The following is a 26991-nucleotide window of genomic DNA, read 5'->3' as shown; positions in this document are numbered from 1 at the left end:
CCACATTAATAATAATAAATCACAAGGTGTTTGACAAAGAGCAAATCATAGACAAGCCAGATCAGCAATGTGATAAAACTAAAACAGGTAAAAGACAAACATAACAAGGAAATATAAAAACTATACTAGTCTTATTCTCACCGCACAGCTCTTACATATCCTTATTATCAGCCATCCTATACATTCAAGCTGGTCAAATGGCCTGTGGAACACCAGGAGCATCCAGCTAGGGAAACCATCATGGGAATTTAAAAGCATTACCAGACTGGTAAGTAAACCACCATGACTAATGGTTAGGGATTCAGGGAACCCGGTTTACAAGAATCCGTATTAGCCATGACTTCCTGGTCTCTTTTCCCGAGAGACAATTTGAGATTATTCTCGGGGAAAAATGTGTGGGTCCTCTCTTCGGAGGCCGCCATGTTTTTCACATTTTACTGTAGTAGTAGTAGAGTGTGGGTGAGGGGGGGGGGGGGGGGGGGGCTCCAAATTCCTCTTGTATATAAGTACAGTTTAAAAACATTCATCATCTGAGGTTGTAGCCTGAACAATGAGCAAACCTCCAGCAGTTTCCTCTCAGCCGGCCTGACCAGAACACCAACACTAAAACCAAACCAGAAGAATTTGACATCTAGTCGGGGAGTTTTCCTCTTTATGGCCTAATTATACCGCTACACACACACACACACACACACACACACACACACACACACACACACACACACACACACACACACACACACACACACACACACACACACACACACACACACACACACACACACACACACACACACACGAAGATGACTCATTGATATGATCGCAACATTTTAGCTTTTTTCTGAGATCAATCCTCACTGTATTTTAAGCTTTACCTAGAAATCCCTCTCTGTGTTGTGTGTTGTGTGTGTGTGTGTGTGTTGTGTGTAGCCGGAGGAAGGAGGCGACCGAACAACTTAACAGTTTCATTCACAGCTTCTCAGTTTTGAGGACATTCCCGACCTTTTTGAGAAGTGAAAAGTGAAGTGAGGTGTTTTGAAGGCAGCTGACTTTTCTGGAATACTCCTCCGGGAGTTTTCTGATATTTAAACAAACTTCTGTGGAAAACAATCGAATTAAATGTGAGTGACACCAACAGGGAAACACACTAAATGTCTCAGGACTACATGATGTGTGGACCAAATGTCAAATTACACATGGCACTACTTCTGTGGTGGCAGATATTAGGTTCAGCAGATTAGCAGCCGGCAGCCCAACTAGTTGGTTGGGTTTTTTCCTGGAGATGTTTTTCCTTTGACCAAACACGCTTTCTTGTAAACCGGGTTCTCGATGAGAGTTCTTTTAGAAACACAACTTCCCTGAATCCCACCATTAGTCACCGCTTTGCTTTGTTTCTACAGCTTCCTCCATTTTCACACCCATTCGTTTCTTTTGGTGGAGTTTCTGAGAATGGACAAAGGGATGATTACTGATTCACAGGAAACTTTAGTCACCATGTAAGATAGTGAGTTTTGATAGTGATTGGGCTTATTGTAATAATGAAACAGTGTTTCCCCTTCAGCAGAAAGCTGAAGCTGTAAGGGGCGGGGGGACTTCTTACAGCTGATACTAAAGGTTCTCAAATCAGCAGTAATGGGAATAATTAGAGGGAGTAGTTTGACATTTGTAGGGAATTCTTTTACTTTAGAATTAGATGAGAAGCCTCCACCATGTTCAACGATTCTCTTCATGTTTGAGGTGGAGGGAGGGAAATGTCTACATGTGGCAACAAAATCCAACACCTTTAAATATCAGTAAAATATCTAATTTATTAAAACTTCAAAAACAAAAGAAGAAACACATCTTTGCCATTTCATAGTTAAGACAGTTGTGCTGGAACATTTCTTTGAAGCAGCTTTTAGATTCTCACCTCTGGTCGCCACCTAAACATCTGGCACAAAACACTATTAACACAAGCATGTGGCTGTAAATAGGTCAAAAGTAAGATGTTCACAATGTAAACTTATGTTATGTCAATGCTTTCAATCCTTCGGTTTCTAAATAACCTTCATCCGTGATTGTGACTTCAGCAGCACGACTGCTTCAATCTTTACATCAGTCTGAACTTCAGTTTGATGCTGTGACTGCTGTGGTGTGGAGCACACTCGCACACGAACACCATGTCCGTATTGTTGCAGTACCAGGAACTCATTCAGGTTTACGCACACAACACCCAGACTTCCCTGAAGTGAGGAACCGCGATAAAAGCAACACGTACAGACCACAAGGTGACTGAGGGCAGCATCAGCAGCAGCAGCAGCCACAGAGACAGAACACATATGTAGAAAGTGCAACAGCAACGTCATGATCCTCAGGCCTTCTCAGCGTCTGACACACACACTCTCACACACTCTGAATTCAGGCCCGAAGCAAATACGTGCATCATTAACCCGTGTTTACACCTGAGTGTCGAGCTGCAGGGCAGGAAGTAGAACGCTGGTTGTGTGCTGCTGCAGTTTGAAGGTCGTGAGGCGTCTCACTGTAGGTCACCGACCTTCAGCTTTCTAACACGTGTGACGGTGTTTTCGACTCAGCTTCTTTCAGCACCACAGATATGTGTGAAGGTTGATTATGTAGAAATCCAACTATTTTACAAGCGACTTCTAATTAAGAGCAACATGAGTTCCTCTAAAAACCTCCTTTGAAACCTGGTGCAGTAGAAGACGAGGGGGTGGGCGACAGTTTTCTAATATTTCCTGTGGTTTTCTTGCTCAGACTCTGAGGAGAACCTCCTCTGCTCTTACTACTGCTCTGTCGTTCTGAGAAGAATGGAGTGGAAAAAAAAAAAAACTCTCCTGTCTGCAAACACAACAACAACACTCATGCAGGGCGCTCACCGTTTTTTAAGTAGAATAATTTATTGCAATTCTTTATTTATTCCTCTGTTTTAAGTCATTAACAATAATTACAGGTTTAAAAGCCAAAAGCATTTACAGAGCATACAAACAAATTGCATACACACACACACACACACGCACTACAATCAGAGGCTCGATTACAGATGCTTCTCACGGCACGTTCCTCTGAACCATCGGCTCTACACACTGTGCCAAGCCAAGCCTCCTCAGCCGGTCGGCTCAGCCTCTTCCCCACTGTCATTCTTCTGCTATTTACAAAGAAGCCAAATGGAAATACGAGGAGACGGACTCAAAATAAAGAGAGAGAGTATTGCTCTGAGTTTCTCATTTATAAACCTGTTGATGACTGTACAAAGTTAAAAAACAAGAGTGATCGAGCGTTGAGACTTCAGCTGTGTGGCGATGGCACCGGAGAGAGGAGGGCGAGTTGGAGAGCGAGGGAGAGAAGGAGAAAAGGAGGAAGAGAAAAGGAGAAGGGGAAAAGCAGCGAGGGTAAAAGGATCGAAAAAGATGAGGGAAACAATCCGAGTGCTTTTTTTAAACAAATCAAGTCGTGAATTAAAGTTTAAAGTTGATCTAATAACACTGATGATTGAGAGATAAGTTGTTACATTCATGTCTCCCCAGCACTGGTCACTTCTTCAGATTATTGCAGTAGTTCATGAAAATAGGATCCAAACTTTTGCTTGGGGGGGGGGAACCCACCACATACTACTGCTCTTGTCTTATTAACATTTATCTATTTAAAGCCGTCCCCACATACATGCAGAGTAAAACTGATCTCAGGTCAGCGCCTGAGGGGGGGGGAAACCAGCAGGTACATTCAACACGTGCAGACCCAAAGACACGGCTGTTACTTCTAATAGTTTCCTCATGACACCACAGATCCATATTATACTACATCACTATGCAGATGAAAGAAATTTAAGAAAATAAAAATTTGTATCTAGTTTTCACTAAAGATCCATATTATATTATCAGATCTAGTTTTCTTAGGTCGTCAAACAGGACATTTGTTTTGCCACAGGCTGAATAAAATGAATGAATCAATCAATGGATGACTGAAACAAAACTCACTTACTACTGCTCCACATTATATATTATTCAGTACCACTTACTCAGCAGCCGAGGCTCCATTCAGATCTCTCAGGCTGCTGACGGGTGAACGCACTCTTTGCAAAACCAGGTGGTGATTTGAAATGGAAGTTGGAATAAAAGCCAGAGTGAGATCGAAGTTAAATCGATTGTTGTTGCATATGTGAATTGCTGGAAAACCGACTGTGTGCTGGTGAATCATAAGTAAAAAGCAGCGTTCACACACCTCATGTCACATTCCCACAGGAACTTAACCAAATATTTACCAGCAGGGCACAAGACGACCACTTTGAAAAAAAAAGGTTTTAACATCGAATGAATGTGGACAGTCTCAGAGAAGTGCCGCCTGATTGGTCGAGATGATTTGATTTTGATATTTATATATATATATATATTCTATAATAGACACCAATCAGGAAGTGGCAAATGAATGGATCATTACTTTACACGTGGAAGAATGAGAATCAAACCGAAAGCAGATCACGCGCACGGCGACCCGCTGGCACTCCTGGGTGGCAGTAACTGCAAATGGGTGCAACATGCAAAGGTTAAAAGGCAAGTGCAGCTGACTCAGTGTGGACTGTGTGGACTGTGTGTGTGTGTGTGTGTGTGTGTGTGTGTGTGTGTGTGTGTGTGTGTATTAGCATAGTAGTGACCATCACCACAAAACAATAGCTGTGAAAACTGTTATGTGAATTTTAAACACAAAAATAGGGTGTGTGTGTGTTTGTGTGTCTCTGAGCTGACAATCAATCAGAATGAGTAAAAAACTTTGCTGGTTGTGTGCATCGACACACGCGTGCTTAAAAACACTCGCACACGCACGACTGAACACACTCGAGTACACAAAAAGCTGAATGTGCTTTGAGCCTTCCTTGAGTTCGACCAGGGTCTGGACTTGTCTTTCTTCATGTGCAAACACCAAGGCTTCCAAAGCCTCCTGATTTATCCACATCACACAATTCAAACAAGTAGCAACATGAAAATATACTGTAGCCGCACCGGATAGTTTCACTATCACACTGTCCTGTGTGTGTGTGTGTGTGTGTGAGATGACGTTAAGTGTTGTTGTTTAATCCAGTTCAGGTGAGTCTGCATCTTCTGAGTTCTCCACAGAGTCGTCTCTTCTTAGCGGCTCTGAAGCAGTAAGCTCCGCCTCTAGAGGCGTGTCCTCACCTTCTGGCTCGTCTCCTCCCTCTGGCGCCTCCTCAGTGGGTGTGGCCAACTCTGTCGTGGCGGTGTCCTCTTTGACTGTCGCATCCATCGGCGATCCCTCCTCCTCTTGCATCTCCTCCACGTCTCTTTGCCCTCCTTTCCTGTCTCCTTCTGTCTCCTCCTCATCCTCCTCCTCCTCCTCTGCGATGGAGGCATCTGGTCTCTGGAGGGAGAGCGGTGCAGGAACGTGGCTGGCGCATGGGTGCAGGTGCGGCGAGTCGGAAGGGGGCAGTAGCGTGAGCGACTCCACGCTGAGGGTGTCTGTGCTGTTGTCGGTGAGGAGGGAGATGTTGGGCTGGGAGGCCGGGGTGAGGCTCGGGGCTAGGGCGTGAGCAGGGACTGGGTTTGAAGGAGTAGAGGAGAGTAGAATTACTTCCCCGCCTCCACCTTCTCCTTCTCCACCTGAGGAGGAGGGCGGAGTGTGCTCCAAAAAAGTGCCGTCATCTAGTGCAGAGGAGAGGAGGCACAGATTTGTAAGAATTCAGACTTTTCTGTGTAGAGTGAGAACATGCTGACAGATTCACTTCAGCCAAATCAGGGAACTATCACGATTTACATGGGTAAGAAGTGAGGGACGTGTTTTCTACAGGCAAAGGCAGAATGACACTGTGTTCACCAAGTACCTCCTTATATTTTCATCGTGTAAAGAACAAACAGTTTCCTTCTGACAAGGTTGAGCTTCTTTCAAATGTGTCAACGAACATAAAAGCTTCCAAGACGAAAAAGCAGAGGTAGAAGGTGAACACAAGAATGAGAAACAGCAGCAGTGGTGCTAACAAACTACCACAGTAACAATACTACGACTACTATCGAATAACTGGTCTGTAAGCATACTTACATTGCGAGAGTGTTAGGTTGCATATGAAAGATATAACAAAAGTGTTTCACAATAGCATTCTTAAATCTAGAAAACCCTGAACAGTTTTATATGTAGGTGTGTGACTACGTGTGTCTCGTGCAGTTTAAGTCATTTTGATGTTAATAAGATATAAAGTGGAAAAAGTAAACAAAATAATTGATGTGGCGAGACACAACTCTTGGATCAGATCGAGTTTCTCCGCAGGGATTCGTGTCACAACCTCACGGAGCCCTATCCAGTTTCCTCAGCTGCACTCAAACCTTACACAACCCTCCTGGCTCTGTAGAGTCCCACCTTAAACCCTTCACATCACTTAAGGTGACTGCCTGCTCCAGACTAAGCTTTCTGTACAATAATCTATGAGAGGAATCTAATGAGGTATGGCGTTCTTCCACAGCCAGTTGAACAGGTGCTCCTGTCTGCATGTATAGAAACTGCACGTTAACGCCCGTATGGGTGCAGCCAGAGTGCAGAGTTCAGACCTGCCACTCTCATGCATCTCAGTCCATCTGAGCACAGCGGGCATGAGAGTGGGTCGTGAGCGACCACTTGAGAAAGGATCTAACTTCCCCTGCTCTATATGCAAATGAAGAGTACAGTAAAGATCCGCTCTATATGAAAAGAGCCCTGATTTGACCCTATTACCATTTGACTCAACTGACATCAATGCAAGCAGCGGTGTTGTGTTGAGATGTGTGCAGTTGTGCTATAGGTAAAACCACAACTCTGCATCTGTAAAGCAGGCTCGTGTGTGTGTGCGCGCGCGTGTGTGTGTGTGTGTGTGTGTGAGTGTGTGTGTGTGTGAGTGCTACCTGTCGGGCTTTGAGCTGATACAGTACTTGCAGTCACAGAGTCACATCTCCCTGTGCTGCCACTCCCACTGGAGGGAGGCGAGGGGGAGGAGAGGGGCGAGGGACTGTGCTGCGACACACAGTGAGCCACCGCAAAACCTGGAGGTGGCACACATGTACATAAACACACACACGCACGCACAAACACACAAATTAAAACTATGGTTTATCTTGAACCTTATGTCACTGTAATCTACCCAGAATATACAGAAAAGATAAATCTATTATAGAACCGTTTCTTATGGAAAACACATTAACTTTTAATGTGGCTACAAATACATTTCTATTAACCCGGGCTATGTAACTTTCTCATTAAAAAGTTGTTTTCCCAGGGGTCTGCCTTTACTGTCAGTCCTTCATGATATTCAGATTTGGGTGATGTGTGTTCTAGGATTAATCTTTTAGATGCTTCTGGATCTGTATGCATCTCCTGTGTGTTACCTGGAACTTTATCCACGGAGCCAAAGACTGATCTAGCTGCTGTGGGGTCGTTGGGGGCCCGTCTCGACTGCTCGTAGAATCGGAAAGGGAGGCCGCTGGGTGAAGCGTTGGAAGTCTGACCAAAGCCCAGAACCTCTGTGGCACCGGGCTGCACTGGCAGGTCAAACAGAGCTGCAGACACAGGAAGCACAGGGATCAAAACAAAGCTTCTGCACTGTACTTAGCGTTTGGATATTAAACATGATATGGCAGAGAGAGGCTTCTGTCTTATAACAGAGAAAGGAACTAAATTTAGATTTTTTTCCAGAGAGGGAGTGTAATGGGAAGTGAAATGCAGACTCATGAATTTGGCTCAACTGTCACTGGATTCCGTGTAACTAGGAAATGCTTTTTTGAGTGCGTGTCTAAAACAGAGTTCGTCATCTCAGTGTTTTTGTTTATTTGCATTGTTCACATCCTCATTAACTTCGCTGCATTGGAAAGGTTTCAAATGTCACAGAACTTGTTACTGATAAATTCTGAAGAATCAGACAGTTGAGAGGGGAAGTGCTTATGAGTCAATTCATCTGAATTTACATTATGAAATATTCCTCTGATAATAGTTTTGTGTCTATGTACAAACAAGTACACTAGGCACTTTGGCTACACAACAGATTTGAGACTTTGAGGATTTTGGATGCTGTACACTATTAGGAGAATCGTGCCCGTCTAATTCCACACACAGTCCCTTCTCTCCCAGCTACACCCAAGGTCAGGTTCTAGATAAAGGGAAACCAGCAGTACGTTGTAGTGTCTACGCTGAAGGACTTTCATATCAAGGTCAGATGCCCCAGACAGAGAGGCACCAACTCCAGCCCTCCGACTTAAGGACACAATGTGATTTAGGAATACTTACCTTAGGTGTACCTTTCAAATAGGATGCCAACACCTCCATGTAACGTAGATAGTGAAAGCAAATCTAACCATTCATGGATGTGTGGTTAGAATGGGTGATGCAAGTAGAGGGAGATACACTGGGGAGGTTGTGTTATCGTTTGTATATTGTTTCACCTTCGGATCTCATTGATTCATCAAGTCCACATTAAACTGTTCTGCATAAGACATCAGCTGCTGCCTGAGTTCTCCTTTCACCAGCTTCCAGAAAACCTCCATAACAATCACGATCACACGTTCTGGGGCTGATTTACCCCTTCATGACTTAGTCATCTAATATTTATGAATCGAAATTGGCGAGATCCAGTGGTGTAGGAAGAGCGACTGGGCAGGTGACCAGGAGGTGTCCCCAGATGTTGCGTACTGGTGTCACGAACAGAAACATGGCTGCCTAACACGACTGGTTTGTACTCCCGGCTTCCTATTTACCCACCGGCGATCCTTTGCATCTTCATGCGGCGGGCCTGGATGCGCCCCTTGGCCAGCCGCTGCTTGGCGATGATGCAGCGGATGTGGTCAGCGAAGATGAAGTTGGCCTGGAGGATGGGCAGGGGCTTGGCGTGGGGGTTGGAGATGGGCTTATGGATGATTATGTTCAACGCTCTGCTGTCGTCCTCCACACCAGACACCTGCATGTCCTGTGGAGAGAGGAAACAGGGTTAGTGAGTTTGAGAAGGAAAGAAGCAGAATCGGTGATGAAAGATACAAATTGAGTTAAGATGTGATTCATCAAACAGACAAAAGAAGGAGACATTAGATTTTTCAAAACAACGGTTTGAAAAAATTTCACAATATCCGTTTCTAAAGAGCAAACAGTCATTTTTGTTAGAATGCAGAGTCACTTGAACTTCTCTGGAGTCATGCTGACATTACAGAATACACTGGAAATGGTTCAGCATGACTAAATACACTTTGAAGAAGAACAACATGCGATATGTGTGATACAGTTTATCCTGCTTTTTCTGGGAAGTGAAAAGAAAACAAGTTTTCAGAATCTGGAGGATGAACTGATGAAGAGGAGAAAAGGGGAGAAAGGACAAATTTGTGTCAATTTCCAAAACAAAGGGATGCAAACAGCTTCTCTCTTACCTGCAGGAGGCCAGCGAACTTGACTACACCCCAGCCGAGGCGTTTGGTTTCTGGCTCGACCAAACTCATCTGGTACACGTCTACAGCGAGGAACCTCTGGGCCTGGCCGCCATCTTTACTGACCACCATACAGGCGATGAGGTCACTGTTGTCTGAAACAGGGGAAAGGCACGAAGGATTTTAAATTTTGTATTGCAATTATTTTCTGGATCAAACTTCTCCAGTGGGGAGAAGAACTGGATAAAATTCATGGATCGTGATGAAAACTAAACAGGGACATTTATGAGTCTTATACTTATGAGTATGTGATATTAGATGCAGCTTGACTGAATGCAAGGGGACAGAATGGCCTTGGAGGAGGTATGAACTTAAGTGACATCCTAGTTAAGAGTCATTAATCATTAAGTAAAGGCCTTGAATGTTGTTGTTATTTAAGTTCTTACAACCCGACAGTCTATCTAAAGAACGACAGCCCTGTTTCAACCACAACCAGGCCAGTTGTGAGGCAAGCTGTCAGGTAACATTGCAGGGAACAGTCACGACTACTCAGCCCTCGCTGTCACCTAATGTATCCACCAAAGCTATCAAGTGTCCCAAAGCAGCCTGCTGCCCTGAAAAGACCTCACTAGTGGTAGACAATGGAGCGACTGTGACTGGGCACGAGTTCATTGGGTTTCTGAAAAGTCAAATTCATCAAAACAAATAAAACAATCTGTCACTTTCACCTTTCCAGCAAAACAAACCGGCCAGAGGAGCTGTTATCATATTTTACAGCTCAGGTACAATGAGTTTTATTGTGTTATAAAATAAATCATTACTAAACCAATAATCTCCACATGTGTTTGCGACAGAGAAAACAAAGCCTTGCTTCAGAGCACTTTCACAATTTAGGAAATCCTCCCACTGATGGGAACACAACCAAACCTTCCCATTGAAAGAATCACCGGTTTTACACAACACGTGCGTGTGTGTGTGTGTGCGTATCTTACTGAGGTCCAACACATCATCTGTTTTGATAAGGTCTTCAGGTCTGGTCAGAGGAAGCTGTGTCTCAGGTTCTCCCTGAAGCTGAAGCGACAGCGACCGCAGCATGAAGAAGACCCGGATCGCCTGTGCAGAGGACCCACACAAACACAAACACAAACACACACACACACACACAGAGAAAAATGTAATGCTCAATCAAATGTTCTGCCTGAAACTGACAAACCCTTGAATATGACAAAAATAGAAGTGCTCAAAATAAAAAGTTGTGTGAGAAAACAAGAGGTGAGAATCTTTCATGAGAGCTTTCATGTGCTTTGAGGGTGTAATGTAAGAGTGTAATTATCGTGTGACAGGGTAATTGAATGGGTATATCAAAATGTTAGGTATTAACGATTTCCTCAAAAGCCTCAAGAAGATTGATTTGGGACATGAACTGAGTTTCTGTGTGAGAGTGGACGCACCCTGCGAGTCTTCTCCACGTCTCCACACGGGAGTCTCTTGACAAAGTCGATGCCAGTCAAAGGTGTGCCCGTGGGTGGCAGCAGCACCGAGGCATCCATCATTAGATACTCCACGTTGAGAGGTTTACTCTGCAACAAACACACAACGCATGCATGAGCACAGACAAACTAACAGGAACAACATCATGTACTTTGTGTGAAAAGAGAAAAACACATTCACACATGAAATCAGGAGAAACTGACCGTCATGCTTCTGTATTCATCCTCAAACATGTCCAGAAAGATCTCCTCTCCCTGGGATGACGGTTTAAAATGAAAAAAGAAGCATTAAGTCCGTCATCATCAGACTGTGTGTGTTGTATTGACCACTTTCCATGTGGTTTCAGACTTTTGAACCCCACAGATGTTTACATGCAGATGTTCTTGCGCGTGTCCCTGCTCCTCTACTGGTTTCCATTATAGAATAGAATAGAATTTCAGAGAATAATCTTTTGTGTGCTTTGCTATTGTTTACATCACAAGTTACTGTGTCTCCCTCAGACAAGTTTTCCCTCGTCATAAGCTATAATGACACACTAATTGGTGCCTGTGTGTGTTGAGTATAAACACAGTGTACGGATGTAGACACACACTCACAACACTTTGAGATAGGTTTCGTTTTTTGTCAGAACAACATTCAAGACCTTCTCCTTCTTTGTGCTCGTTCTCTTTGCAGGACTGACGCAGGTTCCCAGAGTTACCACATTCCTCTCAGCTGCACGCACTACACCAGACATTTGCTGAGCAAGGACAGTTTCTTCAAGATAGCGAATTGACTGCGGTACAAATGCTGACAGAATACGTCAGCTGCAGTCTATGCAATTTAATCATTAAGAGTCAGCCAAATATAACTCCTATAACTGATTCCAAAACTGATAACACACTCAAATAGAAAAAGAAAGCAATTGCTCAACCCGGATCTGTAATGGTGTTGAATTACTTTCAGTTTTACCATTACAACTTCAGGGAAATGCCTTGAATTATAATCAGTGGCACAAATGATGATATAATCTCATCACCAGTGGATCTGGATATCCCTTACAACTCATACCAACTTTTTCTGTGGCAAAGACCCCTGAGAAGATCTCGTCATTATTCATGTTTCCATTTACACTCACCTTGTAAAACCTCCGCAGTAAATGCAGGCTTTCTTCTCTGGCACCCTTCAAGTGCAAACATGGTGAAGAAAGAAAAGGAAAAATACACTGAACCAACATTCATGTGACACACAGAGAAACAAACATCCTTTAATTTAATATACATATATATTCAAATAATGAGTGGCTAAAGAAACACATTTAAATAGTTTCTTATTATGCTTGAATCATTATGAATTATTAATGTTGTATTCTGTGTGACCATATTCTTTAACCAACAGTCCACTGACTGAAGAGTTTTCTCTTACAGTTAATAAGAACGTTATTGTGATAGATTGACAATCTTAATGTAGGGGCCTTATAAAGTATACCAAAGTAATTAGGGTCTATTCTTATAACATCAATAAATTAAGTCTCTCTTACTCAGCTTCCTCATTCTAATAAAGTGAGATCTTGCTCATAACTAATTCACGAGCAGTTTGGCACTTGCTCACCCACACAGGTTCCTTATTCTAAAGCTGCATGCTCTTCACACCTCAAACCACAGCAATTAACAGACCCTGTTTTTTCTAATGATGGGTTATTTCTTGAAAAAGGGATTGTTTCTGGAACTACTGAGTGTGTGTGTGATATGCTAACGTTAAGTATGAGTCAAGCACGTGTGTGTGTGTGTGTCTGTGTGTGTGTGTCTTACCTCCAAGCAGGCCAGGTGGACGTCTTTGATTATACAGAGGTTTCCAGACAGCACTGACTGCTTCAACAAAAGGCAGCTCAGCTCCAGAGTAGCTAGACGCACTTTACCGTCTATGTACATGTCAAGAGATATAGATGATTAAGTGGTGATGATAACTTACAATGGTTCCTTATGGTCCTTTGTTTTTTGATTGTGCGTTACCTGGTTGTGCTGCCTGGCTCATGACTCTGATCAGTCTCTCTGCCAGCACCAGGCTGTAGCAGCTCTTCTCCTGGTCAGGAACTGGCAGCTGCAGCCGCTCCAGAAGATCACGGTTTATACCTGCAGGCCAGAAATGGAAGACGTGACATTACATACGTGAACACTCTGATGATGTAGGTTTCAACGTCTTATCTTTATCCTGTCTACCTCAAAATGAGCGAAAGTGCTCATTTCAGTTTCTATGAACTCCCAAGAGCCTCCTAGCGAGCTGGCTATCATAACAAATCAATGTTTCATGTTGCAGTTCCTTAGAAAGTTGTAGTTTTCAGATATAATATTACTGCCATCTTTCACTAATTATATTTACTTCCAAACAGAATGTAGGAAACACAATAAGATTACCCCTCTATCGTAAGCAGCCTTTGTGGTCCGACATGGCTGCCAGAGAGCAAGTAACTGGTTTATTACCTTGTCTTACTGGGATTACACAAAAACTGCCAAAACTATCGTATTAAAACTTGGTGGAAGGGTGTGGTGTGGCCCCATTACATTTTGATGTAGATCAGGGACATTTATTATTACTTTCTTTAACTTTGCAAAATAGGAAACTTTTGAAATTTCTACAGAAGATAATTCCTGGATCTTGATATAATTCACAGGGCCTGCTGGGCCTTGGTGGAGGTGTGTGCCCTACTGAGTCCGATCCAGTTTTATAAATAGCTCGCAGGTCAGGTGACTTCATTCACCAGGTATCTAGAACAAGCTATTACCTTTGCTGTGTGACACGGCATAAAGCAGGCAGAGGACAAACAGGGCGTGGTAGTCATCGTTGGCGCAATCGAGGGCACTGTACACCATGTCCAAAAACGGTCTGTACAGAGAGAAAGGTTATGCAATTTCATTTCACCAGTCTTTGCATTTCTTTGTCAATCTGTTCCGTGTTCAGATATCTGAGAACATGTACCTGCTTCTCTGTGCACATGTGCGAGTGGCTGCAGCCGTCTTCTCCTCATCAGTGATGTTCTGCTCAGTCTGCTCAGACACCTTACACTTCTCCATCACCACCATCTCTATCTCTGTACACACACACTCTTTTTGTAGTCACTAGCATAAGTGTCAATACATTTTGAATTGTGTGTTTTTTTTTTTATAATACACATTCACATCAAACACTTTCACCAAAAACACACATCACTGCCAATGAATAATAAATTATATTTTCACCAGTGATAATGAATGCACGTCTGAAGTGCTTCCTTCTTGACCTTCACGGGTTTAAAAGGTAATGAAATAAGAAAGAATGATCACGGAGTCAGTGAGTGCTTACAGGAGATCAGCGGCATTAGATCTTATCTGTCCTTCAAAATGTTTTTTTTAATTATTTATCACTTCTCAATCAATCCGTTAGAATTGACTGGCCACATCTTTCCACCCCCGAATGGCCCTGGACTCATTTTGAAACTGTGTTCCTCAGCAGCCCATGATGCAATCTGTGCGTGTGAGCCTTCAGACGATCGTGAAGATTGTGTCACCCTCGGTTAATATTCTCTGCAAAGAGTCTTTTCAGTCAAAGTAAAGAAGGAATCATTTCAGACGAGTTAAATGGCCAGAGTTTTACTTGACACACACACACACACACACACACACACACACACACACACACACACACACACACACACACACACACACACACACACACACACACACACACACACACACACACACACACACACACACACACACACACACACACACACACGACGAGAGTGAGAGACAGGAGGAGAGGTGAGGAGCACAGGATGGATGGTGTGTCACCGTGGAAGAGGTCAGTCGGCTGCCACAGGGATTGTGTTGGACATGTGATCCGTGGCAGCCATGGTCACCATGAGGGAAAATAAAAGTGAAAGGGTGATCTCATCTCAAAACTAGATAAAGAGGAAATTCAAATTAAAGTTTATTTTTGTTTATGTGCTGTTTCTCAGTTGTTGTTGTTTTTTTTAAACACACTTTTGATGAAATGATTCTGTCTTTTTAATAGTTAGTCTCACTCTTTTCTGTTTGGAGACGAGGGCAGCTGCTGTGGTGGCTGCTGGGTAACCAGGATGCATCATGGGAGACTGTGTCTGATGATGGTAGTACAGAAACACTCACAAACACAGTCCTGTACTGCTGTGTCCAAGGAGACACACACTCACCTTCCGCTGTCTCCCCACTTGCTCTGCTTCCCTTAGAACTCCCACCTCCTCCTCCTCCTCCTCCTCCTCCCTCTGTACCTTTTCCCTTCTCCCGGCCTCCATCTCTCTCTCCTCTGCCATTGTCATCCCAGGTCTCCTCTACTCCAATTCCTCCGCTTCCTCCCCCTCCGCCGGCCCTTTCCTCGTCCTCTTCCTCGCCCAGGTTCTTGTAGTTTGGCCTCTTTTGGGTTCTCTTGCGGCCCCGGTTGCGGGACAGCTCCAGGGAGCGCTCCAGAGACTCGGAGGGCTTGGTGAACCGACGCAGGCCTCCTGCACTGGCCTGGGAGGTTGGAGATGGACAGAAAGGAATCAGAGGCGAGAGTGAGTGACTTGAAAACCTTACGTATCTGGAAATGAGTTGTTATTTTAGCATCTTATCGCAAAATCATCAAAGCGTTTCGTTATCGTGTTCTTTCTAAGATAAGCTTGGCTAGAAGAAAGCAGTGGCAGCTCTGTTTGCCGCAAGATTTTTATCCAAGGGGACATTACACAGGTAACACAGCACGGTGGAGCTTCATAGTTTAAAATAAATGAGAAAAAGAGAAAATACCAGTTTCCAGAAAGCAATATCACTACAACCTTTTACTGGTAGATCTTCATGCAGAAAACAGACACACATGAGCACACACAAGATCCACTTGTACTCTCCTGTTAATCAACACACACACACACACACACACACACAGTGTCGATCAGTGGCTTTGAGGTCTTATCTTTGAGGCCATACTGGAAATAGACACATTTCTCGCATTCAGAACTCAGAGTTGAAGAACATATGCAGATGCACAGGAAACAGCTGGTAAAGGATAAGACGCTGAGCAAAGACTTTAGCCCTGACTTACAGTAAAACTTACTAATGAATAGTAATGGTGATAATTTGAACTGTGACTGACATTTCTAATAATAAAATGACATCACTTCTTCAGATTAAACTGCTGTTTCGAGTAAAACCATTTTTTTAAAATGACAAAACAAGCCCCTGTCAGATTCGGGTTGTAAAAGGATTTACAATTAGCGAAATGACAAAGATAACAAAACAAAAATCTAGTTAATTAAAGCTATTCTCCCGAAATACACACACGGTTTTTGTACACCACCACAAAAGATATTTGATAGAGCCATTACTGATTCTCGTTGAACTGAATAACCAGTGATTTTACTGAAGAACTTGACATGAAACTGCTCATGTGGTTTATATTCATATAAAAGTATTGAACCTTGTTACAATGGACCAAGAGGAAGAGGTTCAAGTAATGTAACTCAAACTGAAACTAGGTGGCCCGATTTCAATTGATTTCTTACGCTGATGCAAAACCACACATATGCATGTGAACACGAAGCTACATAGTTAAACACATATACACCTGACGTACAGAGTCAGAAGCTACAGGCACATCCTGGCTATTCAAATTTTTGTCACGAAAAGCCTCAGTTGAAGTTTCTGAGCATCTCCAATTACTGGAAGAGAGTGGGGATTGTTGTGTGTAATGTTTAAGTCATTATTTTCTGGCCAAAGGATGTATTGCTTGAAGATTGTGAAAACTAAAGTTTAAGTTTCTACTTTTTCCATCATTCCCTTGTCTTCCTCTTTGACTTGTGAGGAACAAACACACAAAAAAAATACAATTTCCCAGCTATACAGTCATCACTCTTCTTTAGAAAAATAACCTGAAGCCTAACAAAGGTCAACGCCTCAGCTTCCCAATTTCCCAAAATAATGTTGTCTTTTTTAACCTTCCTTCCTTCCTTTCTGTGTCATCGCTCCGTGACACAAGGTAAGTCATCGCAAAGACTGCACCACATCTGCTGCTGAAAACACTGTGTTTACGCTGTCAGGCATAAACCACAGACTAGTATCAGTGTCTTTGTTGCACCTGTTAGCTGACTATGTTCTGGTAAACCGCTCACACTCCGAGCCGATGCTGAGAAATTAATGGAGGTCAGGGAGCATGCGAGACAAACCTACGCGTGCACATGGAGGTGCACACGCGGGCACACATATACGCAACCACACACGAAATCTGATGTACAAAATGAACACAACTAAAAACAACTACATGTGATATAGGAGAAAGAGCAGATGCTGCGGATGCAAAAAAAAGAAAAAGAAAAACATAGGTACAAAAGACGAGGGAGCGAGAAAGAGCGAGAGCAAGAGAGAGAGAGAGAGCGAGAGAGAGAGAACACACTTCTTCCAGGAAAGAGATCCGGGTTAGGGGAGCCAGCTCAGTGTTCCGTCATGTGACCTAATTTCCTGCCACATCACAGACAAACAGGAAGTGCCATTTGACCACCTGTGTCGAAAAAGCACCCATACCTCATCCATTTCATCTAACATGAATCAAACAATAATAGAAGAGCAGCTCTATCTGATGTGGCAGCCACCTGCCAGTATGCACGCAGACAATCAAACAAATACTTCTGTGCAACCTTTGAAAAATGGAAACATTTAGCAGAAATGCAAATGAACCAGGCGCCTGCAGAATAAGAAATCTATGCACATGCAAGCAATACACATGAACACAGAGACTGAAGTAAATATCCCCGTCTGAACTAGTAACAACATTTCAAGGGAACTTTGATTATGAAGTAGCAAAAAAGTTAAACTGTGTGAAAGTCTAATTCAAAACCGTCGGACCATATCAGTGACTTCTTTATGAACTTCTCTTCTAATATTTTGAAAAGTGCTACTTCACTTGAAAAATCGAATGTTACAGAGTCAATGTGACGCCATCCCCAAAGGAAAATCTCAGCTGAATGAGTATTGACACAAACTAGTTTTGTCTCGCTGCCTCCTGATTGTAGGCTAACATCACACTTCCACTCATATTCACTGGAAAGTAGACTAGTTCTTACAACAGCGTTAGGTGTAACACACACACACACTCACACACACAAACACACACACACAAAATTACCACAGGGTTTCTCAGAAACGCTCACTACCTCAGCACACCCACCTGGCTTTACAAACAGTCACAAAATAATCAGAAGTGGGGGGGAGGGCAATAAGGGAAGAGAAACTGAATCATGGGAGAGATAAAATTAGAGAGTGAGAGGTGAGGGGACTGAGATGGGGGAGATTTGGGGAAAGACGAGGGAGATCAAAAGAGGACATTGAAGTACGATGACGAGCACAATCAAAGAAGTCATGAGACATTGTTTGAAATAGGAAAGACGAAAAAAAAATGAAGGTAATTTGCACCTTGCCTCCTTGATGTGGGTGAATAATGAAGAAAAGCATGACCCTGTGATCTCATAACCACCCACGTGCACATCTGAAGCTCCATTGTGTGTTTGTGTTTGTGTAAATACCAGTGCATGTATGTACCCATGTGGTTGCCTGCGTAGGTGTGTTTGTGTGCTGTAACATAACGTGTGTGTGTGTGTGTGTGTTTATTACCGTGCTCTTATGTGTGCTGTGTATGTCTGTCTGCGGGGTGAAGACAGACAGGTCCCCGTTGAGGATAACATCGGCCAGGGAGTCGACCAGTGGCCGATAGTGGATGATCAGAAACACCTGGAAAGACACATTCTCATTCATTTAAGAGACGTTACTTAAAAAATGATATAAGAAGAAGACATTTCCTGAGTGATGTGTGTTGCTTACTTGAGACAGAAGGTACAAGGACACCTGAGGGTTGATCTTTCGCTCCTCGGACTAAAAAACATGGAAAATAAAAGGTCAGCTGAGAGTGGAGAGATACAGCACAAAGCTAAACCACCATATTGTTTGATAATAATTGAATAGTTGAATAAACCAGACCTATGTTTTGGTATCTTACCCAAATAGGTGCTTTGTGCTTATACCTTTTTTTAATGCTGTTACTCATGTCTCATTCTGTGCAGTTACCATGTTTAGAAACCAAAGCTTTGACACTTCAGAAGCTTTCTGTGTTTAACCTCTTAACATCACTGCCAGCTACACATAGGGGTACCGTACCGTCTCAGGGATGACCAATGAGTACACATAGAGGGGCAGGAACAGACGGTTGAGGAGGTGGTCCGTCAGCACGTCATTTAGGAATTCACAGTTGATGATGAGGATGTCGTTGAGGTAGTGGAGGTGGTCGAGGTGCTCCGCTACCAGGTCACTTAACTTTCCCCGGTTCTTATGTCTGAGACACGAAAAAAGAAGAGAAACAGAAAGGTTGTGTGGATATGATCATGGAAATAGCGTCGGTCAGGTTTTAAACATGTGACGGTGCAGCTGTCACCCAAATGTCACGATGTACAGAAAACTGAAACAATGCTGATAAAACTATAGATCATGCAATTAAACAGTTCAGCAATTTCACTTAATGAGCACCAGGATAATGTTTAAAAACCCTGACTTCTAGAGGCCACAGAGAGAATTACACTGAGAAAGAGACAGCACTCACTCTTCATCTGTCTGCACACACTTGTCCAATTCAAGGACATGGCTGCCGATAAACCACACCAGGTTGCTGAAATATGGGACCGCCGTCTTATCTCGGATGTAGTGCAGCATGTGCTGGTTGTCCACTGAGGAGAGGGGGGTCAGGAAGACAAGTTGAGACACATGGTGTCTCTCAATCACATACAATTTGAAATCCCAGAAAAGTACCCAAATGTGACCGGTGAATACAAAACAAACCAAAAAAAGAGTAAAAACAAAAAATAAACCCACCACATGAAGTCAAATTAAGTCCAAGAATTGATTCAGCCATTTGGATTTTGTAAAATGCTAATTAAAAGAGAAATCCAGTGGAGAAGAGGAAAACCAGTCTGGTTTTAAATTGAGGCGACAGCATGACCAGCATGAGTTGGGTCTCACGTAAATATCAAATAAAAACTGTCTTTCCAACCTTTTCTTTCTGCTTTGTTAACAAGAGCCTTCTTTAGACCGGGAGAAAGATCTGAGCCGGATTAGATAGTACAATGTTAAATTCAATTCTGCTGGAATGTCTACTATATAAAAGCCCTAATATGACGTTTGGCAGTTAGATTTGTCACCAAGTAGGTAATGCTTTGATTATTGTTTGTCTCTTTGCCTGTGTTAAGAGGATTACAACAACACTACTAAAGTAAAAGAGAGGGTTAAATAAATAAAAAACTGGTTGTAATTTCACAATGCCAACTGGTCAAACTGAGACCAGTAACGAACCAGCAAATCAAATTCACGAATTACATAATAGCAGAAAACAAATGTACAAATCAGAGTTCCCCTGTCATTGCAGCATTGTGTGTAAGTGGATGAACTGTGGATTAATGCAGAAGAAGATTCCGGCTCAATAACCTCAAAAACTGTCAGACCCACCGTGATCAACATGTGGCCCTGAGCTGAAATTAAGCCTGAGGAACGATTAACCCGAGAAAAACCAAATCAAAAAAGGCATGCAGGTGTTTTTCGTAATGTATGCATGTAGGTAGGTGATACAGAATGATATTCATACCAGTACATTTACAACAAATACACCATCAGGTATAAATAGGGCTGGGTATCGCTAAACACACATGTAATACCTCATAACAACTCACAATAAAAAGACAAATTTCGAAAATAACTGTTTTACCAATAACAATTGGTAAACGTCTAAAGAAACTTACAACAAAACATGTTTCTACAATACCCAGCCCTGAGATAAAAGTCTAAATGAATGGAACCAACTTACATGAAACTGGAGTTAGGCAGATGGGGCGCGTAGAGGGAGGAGGAGGGGGGGGGGGGGGGAGGAGAGAGACAAGGAGAGGAAGAGTGGTTGTTGAAGAGGAGGAGGGAGAGGGAAGGGAAACAGACACAGGGTTAATGTGAGTAAAGGGGTGGCTGTGTTTGGGGGGGGCTGGGGAGGAGGCAAGGACCCTGCCGTTATCTTCACAAATAAAACTAAAAACAATGACAGACCTTGAAAAGGAACATTTACGTCACCGCGAGGCGCAGGCGTGATTTAATAGCATCAAATAGCATTGAACAATTAGCTGTTGAACATACACCAATGTGATTAGAACGACCTAAAATGACAGGAAGCATCTTTGAGTAAAAATGGCTTGATGTGAACTCCACAAACATGGAGGAGGCGGGTTTATGACCAGTACTGCAGCCACCAGGAGGCGATCAAGACGCTTAAGCTTCACTTTTGGGAAACCCTCGTGTTGTCAATCTTTATATATAGAGCTAGAGTGTGACATCTAAATAATAGTTATTTAATTTAAAAAGTTCAAATTGTGTTATTTTTGTTTTAAAAGTGCTACACAGACTATTTGCACTATACATAACTGCATTAGAGCAGAGATCCTGCACCAGTTACAGTTATCTCAGTTCATGCTCCATTCTTAAACAGATTCCTTACAATAACATTACAGCCCAGAAAGTCAATACATGTGTTTTCACAATGGTTACTTATACTACTGGGGTTAAAGAGTCAAGACTTCAGGGGCGGTGTCGGAAAGTCAGGTTGCTCAAGTATTACATGCAGAACAAGACCAACTACAAATACAGAGACAGACAGGAAGCTGTAGATGTGCTGCAGTGTCTCTATAAAGAGGAGAGGCGACGTTACGTCACCTATAGTCAAGAGAAGTGTGATGTAAAAGAAAATCCGCCCAAAGCGCCAAGAGAGGCGGCAGCAGCAGGGAGAAGCCGAGGCTGACGCAGCACAGTGCACGAGACTGAGCACATTTACAAACAGTGAGTATGTGAATGAGATCAGTGAAGCAGAGCGGCTGCACCTTGTGGTGATACAACTCTAACAAAAGACTGACAAGTTCATAAGCTGCTGATTAATACGTTGCTGGATCGTCTCCAACATCTCTATTAACTTATATTTGTTATTTGATTTGAATATACTGTATATTATAGCTGCAGCAGAATTTAACTGTGAAAGATTAGAAAATGACAAGACAATAAATGCAATGCAGCAGATTTGTGACAAAAATGAACTGTATGTGTGTTATTCTAGGCTTATTTGATGATGGATATCCTCAGGTTCAGGACTTTTTTTTTACTTAAAAAATGTATATGATATCTTAAAAATAATGATTTGCACTAGGGGAGCAACAAAAGATACTAGGCCCCAAATTTCTGCAAAATGTGGGTTTGTGTTACCTGTTAGTCATGTGCATGCACCAGAAGCAGCAGCAGCAGCAACAAGAAGAAGAAGAAGAAGAGAAGAGGCGGAAGGCAGTCCCAGCATCCCATGAGTGTGTGTGAGTGAGTCAGCGTGTGTGTGTGTTTGCGTTCTGTATGTGCGCATAGCTAGCATGAGCACATGCGTGTTCCTGGCACTCACCTTTGTAGACGTTGAGTGTGATGGTGCGGACTGCGATGCGGACCATGCTTTCCGGGTGGTTGAAAAACTTAATGGCCTCGGTGTACAGGGCAAAGTCATTAGTGTGCTGTGTGTGGGAGACAGAGAGGGGAGGGGGCGCCGGTGAGCAAGGCACGGCATTGCACCGCCGGGCTTCGGCCACAAATGACCACAGAGAGAGAGAAAAAGCAGCTTCTATAAAAAAATAAATGATAAACACTGGGCCGGAGGCTTTGGTAGAGAAATACAGGCTGGGAAAATACACAAAAATCTGATTTAGTGTTTAATCTAATTGCGACTTGGTGTGAAACTGTAAAATATTAAAGTGTAGTTATCTTGTGGACCAACTCAAACCCTAAAGAATTCATGATGAATATCTTTAAACTCAGCCAAATGGATGTATTGACTTGTCCATCCAATATGTAAAAGAAAAAAACATTCACATAAAGTAAAAGACAATGGGATTTTGATTTACATCTCGTCATACATTTAATTTCATGACCACGCAAAAGCTCTGTATCTTCCAGTCTCTCTCTGTGCCAGTGGCTGATCCTCTACTCGAGCATTCCTCATTCGCTGAGACCTCCAACCAATCACAGTTGAGGCTCGGTGAGCAAAGAGTCACGGTGAGGTCACAGCAAATGAAGAAATCTGACCCTGAAGCTGAACCCAAACCCAGAGTTTGTAGATCTGACAGCAACAGAAGAGAACAACAGCTATCTAACGGCGCCCCCTGGAGGGCAACACGCTATCAATCGCCAAACTTTGAAATTACCAAATCATAAATGAATTATAGACTTTATACATGTCTGCTTTTAAAACAATAATCATACGCTCAGTCTAAGATAAACAAATTAAGAAGGGATCTACTTAAAACATTAAGTAAATAATCAAAATAAACTAAATCTGTTATAAGGTTTTTGGTTTCTGAATCTACATAAACGCTCATATCTACACGCTGGGTCTGGCTTTGGTCTCAGGGGTAAAGCTTCCATCAACAGTACACCAATAACTTTCCCCAGCACACACAGGCCAACTGAAGGACTACAGATACTGCTGTTACAAAGAAGGGCAACAACATCATCAGAGATTAATCAGAAATACAGTAGTCTTTAATATTACCATCCATTGCCACACAAACACACACTTAGAAAAAGATTAAATTAAGGTGATAGCAGCACTCATAGTCTTTGTACCAGCCAGTGCAGAGAAAGATGTCTGTTGCTAAATCAACCCATCTAGAGACAGGAAGCTGACGATTTCAACATAGTGTGTAGAATCGCAGATTGCTGTTGCCTGATAAGTTCAAATAAAAGTCAACTTGAACCAAATGCAAGTGACAACAAAGCCTCTGGAGATTTCTGCTAATTGAACGGCGCTAGATTTTTTAAAGATGATGTGTGTATTAAAGTTACTAACTCCCTTCACTCTCAGCCTCTCCTCTTTTGTCCCTTCCGTCTCCTTTAACTGTCTTCGAGAGTTCACGAGACGGGCTGAGGTCACAAAGTGATAGATTCTCACTCTTGCTTCAATACTTCTCTTACCCCATTCTTCTGTGGCCTTACCTCATTGTAAAAGAAGTGCACGGTGTGGCTGTTGAGTTTGAGCGACAGGGTCTTGAGGAAGGAGATGTAATAGGCCATGATCTCCTCGTCTGAGAAGTCAAACTTGTGGACAATGATGGAGTTCACGTGGTTATTCGACAAGAGGTAATCTAAGGGTGGAGAGAAGAGAGGATTAACGATCAACCTAATCAAACTGGTTCATATGGAATACGTTTTAGCAGAGGAAGCCTTCTTTTAGGAGGAAACACTTAGGATCTCTGAGCGTCTTTTAGTCCATCCACTAACCATTCCAGCACTAATGCAATTTTAATAACACCATAAACCACAATAGAAAAATATTCCATTATAATACATTTTTGGAACATCTTAAATATTAATTATATTTAATTAAAGTCCTCCCAACTTTGCCGCAGCCTAAAAAAACCTCATATATCCAGACAGAGCATAGGTTTCAAAACGTTTTTCTGTCGGGTCTAGTTTACTGAAATGCAATACCTCCTGCATGTGTTTATTTTTCAGTCAATCAGTGAAAGTACTTACATAAAGACGTCTCATGGCTAATGTTCTCAAACAGAATGTTGAGGGTCTGGAGGAGCTGGACGCAGACGTAGCGTCCGGACTTCTGACGCAGGATGTTGAGGAAGAAGGCAAACATGTTCTTCTCCAGAAAGAAGCTGGAAACAGACAGGAGAACAAAATCAGACAGGATTCACCATGAATTCATCTTGAAACGATATCTACTAGAGATATTCTTTAATAATGAAGTGTGTTTCTCGTTCACAGCATTATTGTGGAGACTTGGTAAAGATAGATAAATATTTATTGCAGCCGTATGGTCAGCCTACCAGACTGTTTACTGGTCCTCATTAACGCACTTCTTTAACTACATTTCCTGTCTGTCTCCACTGTAGCTATCAAATAAAGCATACAAATGCTCAGAAAATACATATATATATATATACACTCTTCATAGGAATACATCTCAGAGTCACTAACTCTAGCGACTGTAAACTTTAAATTTAGTGAGGCCAGAGCTTTGTGTTTTGTACAATAGAATTAAATCGTTTTCTTTTCACTCAAGGATGATTATCATATTGGCCCTAAACCAGACTGCATCTCACTTGAACTCTTACATTCATATTAGGTCAGGTTTAAAAGTTTCAGTACCAATACAACAAATTAATAAACAGCTACTAGCTTAGACATATGTGAGTGACTATTCATTTCAACTCTGTCAACGTCCTCTGTGGCTTCTCTGCTCTCCAAAGCCATTTCCTGTTTCAAATAATAAAGCATGAGGTTTCACCCGTTTGAATCCCCCCCTCACTAAAATGCTTCAGTGGGTTGAAGAGAAATCACGAGTGTTAAGAGGCATGATGACAATAATTGGTCACATTTACGGGACTGATTTCTGTGAGTGAGTTCAATTTGGTGCAGTTGGATTGAATTTAAGGGGAATGTTGGGCCTTGATGGGGGTATGCACTCCACTGACATTCTTGTTTAATTAGGTTAAAGTCTTCTAAAGTACTGCAGTTGCTTCTTTGTTCTTTGAGTCAGCGTGTCAAGAAGTGAAATAGATAAGATAAGATGCATTTATTCGTCCCAAACACATGCACAGTCATGCAAAGGCACACTCATGCAGGTAGGGAAATTTAATCTCTGCTTTTGACCCATCTGGTGCAGTACACACAGAGCAGTGATCAGCCATGTACGGCGCTCGGGGAGCAGATGTTGGGGGAGTAAGGTGCCTTGCTCAGGGGCACTAGACAGGGTAGGGAGACTCTTGGATTTTTGGACAGATCAATCCAGGTTCGTCTTTTGTTGTCTCTCCGTGGAGTCGAACCAGAGACGAACCAGAGACCTTCTCTGCCCATAGTCCAAGTTTCTGCCACTAGACCACCGCCTCTCCATATTTTTAGGGATGTCACACACACACACACAGCTGGTTTTGAAAGAATTCGCAGGATTGGGACACCTCACCGACCACATGCACATCACACCTATAATCGATTGGACATTGACGGGGAACTTACTCAAACACAGAGCTGTCATTCTGGTCGCCCCAGATGAGGATCTCTGTGATGGAGCGGATGGTCTCCACTAGGAGGTTTCGATTGCTGTCGGTCACCGTTGTGTTCTTGGTCAGGACGTGGTACATATACCTGATGGAGAGAAATGGAGATATGGTGAATGCACGGCTGCTTAACTAAACATGTTTCAATTGATGGAGAGACACCTGTGGAAGTTGAAGATCGGAGGAACCTGATGGAACATACCTTGTCCCTCTCTCCTTCCCCTTCCTCCCTCTCTCCCACCCACTTCTCCTCCCCATTTTTCCCTGCTCACCCAAACAGGTCGAGGCAGACGGCCGCCCACACTGACTGGTTCTCCTTCTATGTAAAGTATCTTGAGATAACATGTATTATGACGAATCCAGCTGAATCACTGGTCTACATGAAATTCATCTGTCAAGAAATTGTCATGGATCCACAAATGACGCCTCAACTGCTCATCTCCAAATAGAGTAATAACACACACACCACACAAACACACACATAGATAGAGTTACACCTGTTGGGACACACTGCAGCTCAGCTCCACAGTGGGGATGCTAACGTGCACAAGCTAGCTCACTCGTCCCATCGTTAACAGGGTGAATGGAGGCACGAGCACCCCCACCCCTCGCTGCAGTGAACCAGCAACACGTTAATAACCTGCTGCTTGTGAAGTCGCTAGCACCTGGGTTCGTGCTAACGCCTGACAGCTTATCACCCAGGCTAACGTTAGCTCGTCTCATGCTAGCCACTCACTTCAGATGGTCCAGGGAGTGGATGTTTTTCGCCCTCCCCTGTCCTCCAACCCAGCTCCGCGAGCGGCCGAACATGGCTGTGCTTGTTTTGTCCACCGGGGGTTTGATGCTGCTTGCCAGACGGGTAATTTCTCTCGGTTTTTAGGCTCCGCGAGTGTCCATTACACCCACTTTCTCCTAGTGGTAGCCACTTAGCAAACAGAAGGTGAGAGGCGGTGGAGGAGGCAGCGCTCGCGGGGGCATTTCCTCTCAGCC

General features: G+C 43.0%; 1 protein-coding gene across 3 annotated transcripts; it reads right to left on the bottom strand.

The window, feature by feature from the left end:
• Positions 1-1788: 1788 nt before the first annotated feature.
• Positions 1789-26991, bottom strand: clec16a (C-type lectin domain containing 16A). 3 transcript variants are annotated; one of them, XM_053443482.1, is made up of 23 exons: positions 26738-26991; positions 25961-26089; positions 24467-24600; positions 23927-24075; positions 22344-22449; positions 19476-19599; positions 19037-19211; positions 18704-18754; positions 18497-18613; positions 15055-15373; positions 13824-13935; positions 13630-13730; positions 12860-12979; positions 12659-12768; positions 11986-12030; positions 11072-11122; positions 10829-10957; positions 10370-10490; positions 9381-9532; positions 8725-8929; positions 7359-7529; positions 6879-7016; positions 1789-5651 (listed from the first exon to the last, which is right to left on the bottom strand). In XM_053443482.1, the coding sequence occupies exons 1-23, from the start codon at positions 26809-26811 to the stop codon at positions 5065-5067; spliced, it is 3420 nt and encodes a 1139-aa protein (XP_053299457.1). In that variant the 5' UTR covers positions 26812-26991; the 3' UTR covers positions 1789-5064. The 3 variants fall into 3 exon arrangements, with proteins under 3 accessions (XP_053299457.1, XP_053299458.1, XP_053299460.1); XM_053443483.1 differs by having other exon boundaries at positions 15133-15373; positions 26738-26988; XM_053443485.1 differs by lacking the exons at positions 22344-22449; positions 23927-24075; positions 24467-24600; positions 25961-26089; positions 26738-26991 and adding an exon at positions 19923-20722.

The sequence above is a fragment of the Pleuronectes platessa genome, chromosome 16, assembly GCF_947347685.1.
Source record: "Pleuronectes platessa chromosome 16, fPlePla1.1, whole genome shotgun sequence".
NCBI lineage: Eukaryota > Metazoa > Chordata > Actinopteri > Pleuronectiformes > Pleuronectidae > Pleuronectes > Pleuronectes platessa.
This window is presented reverse-complemented; position numbering and strand designations above follow the sequence as displayed.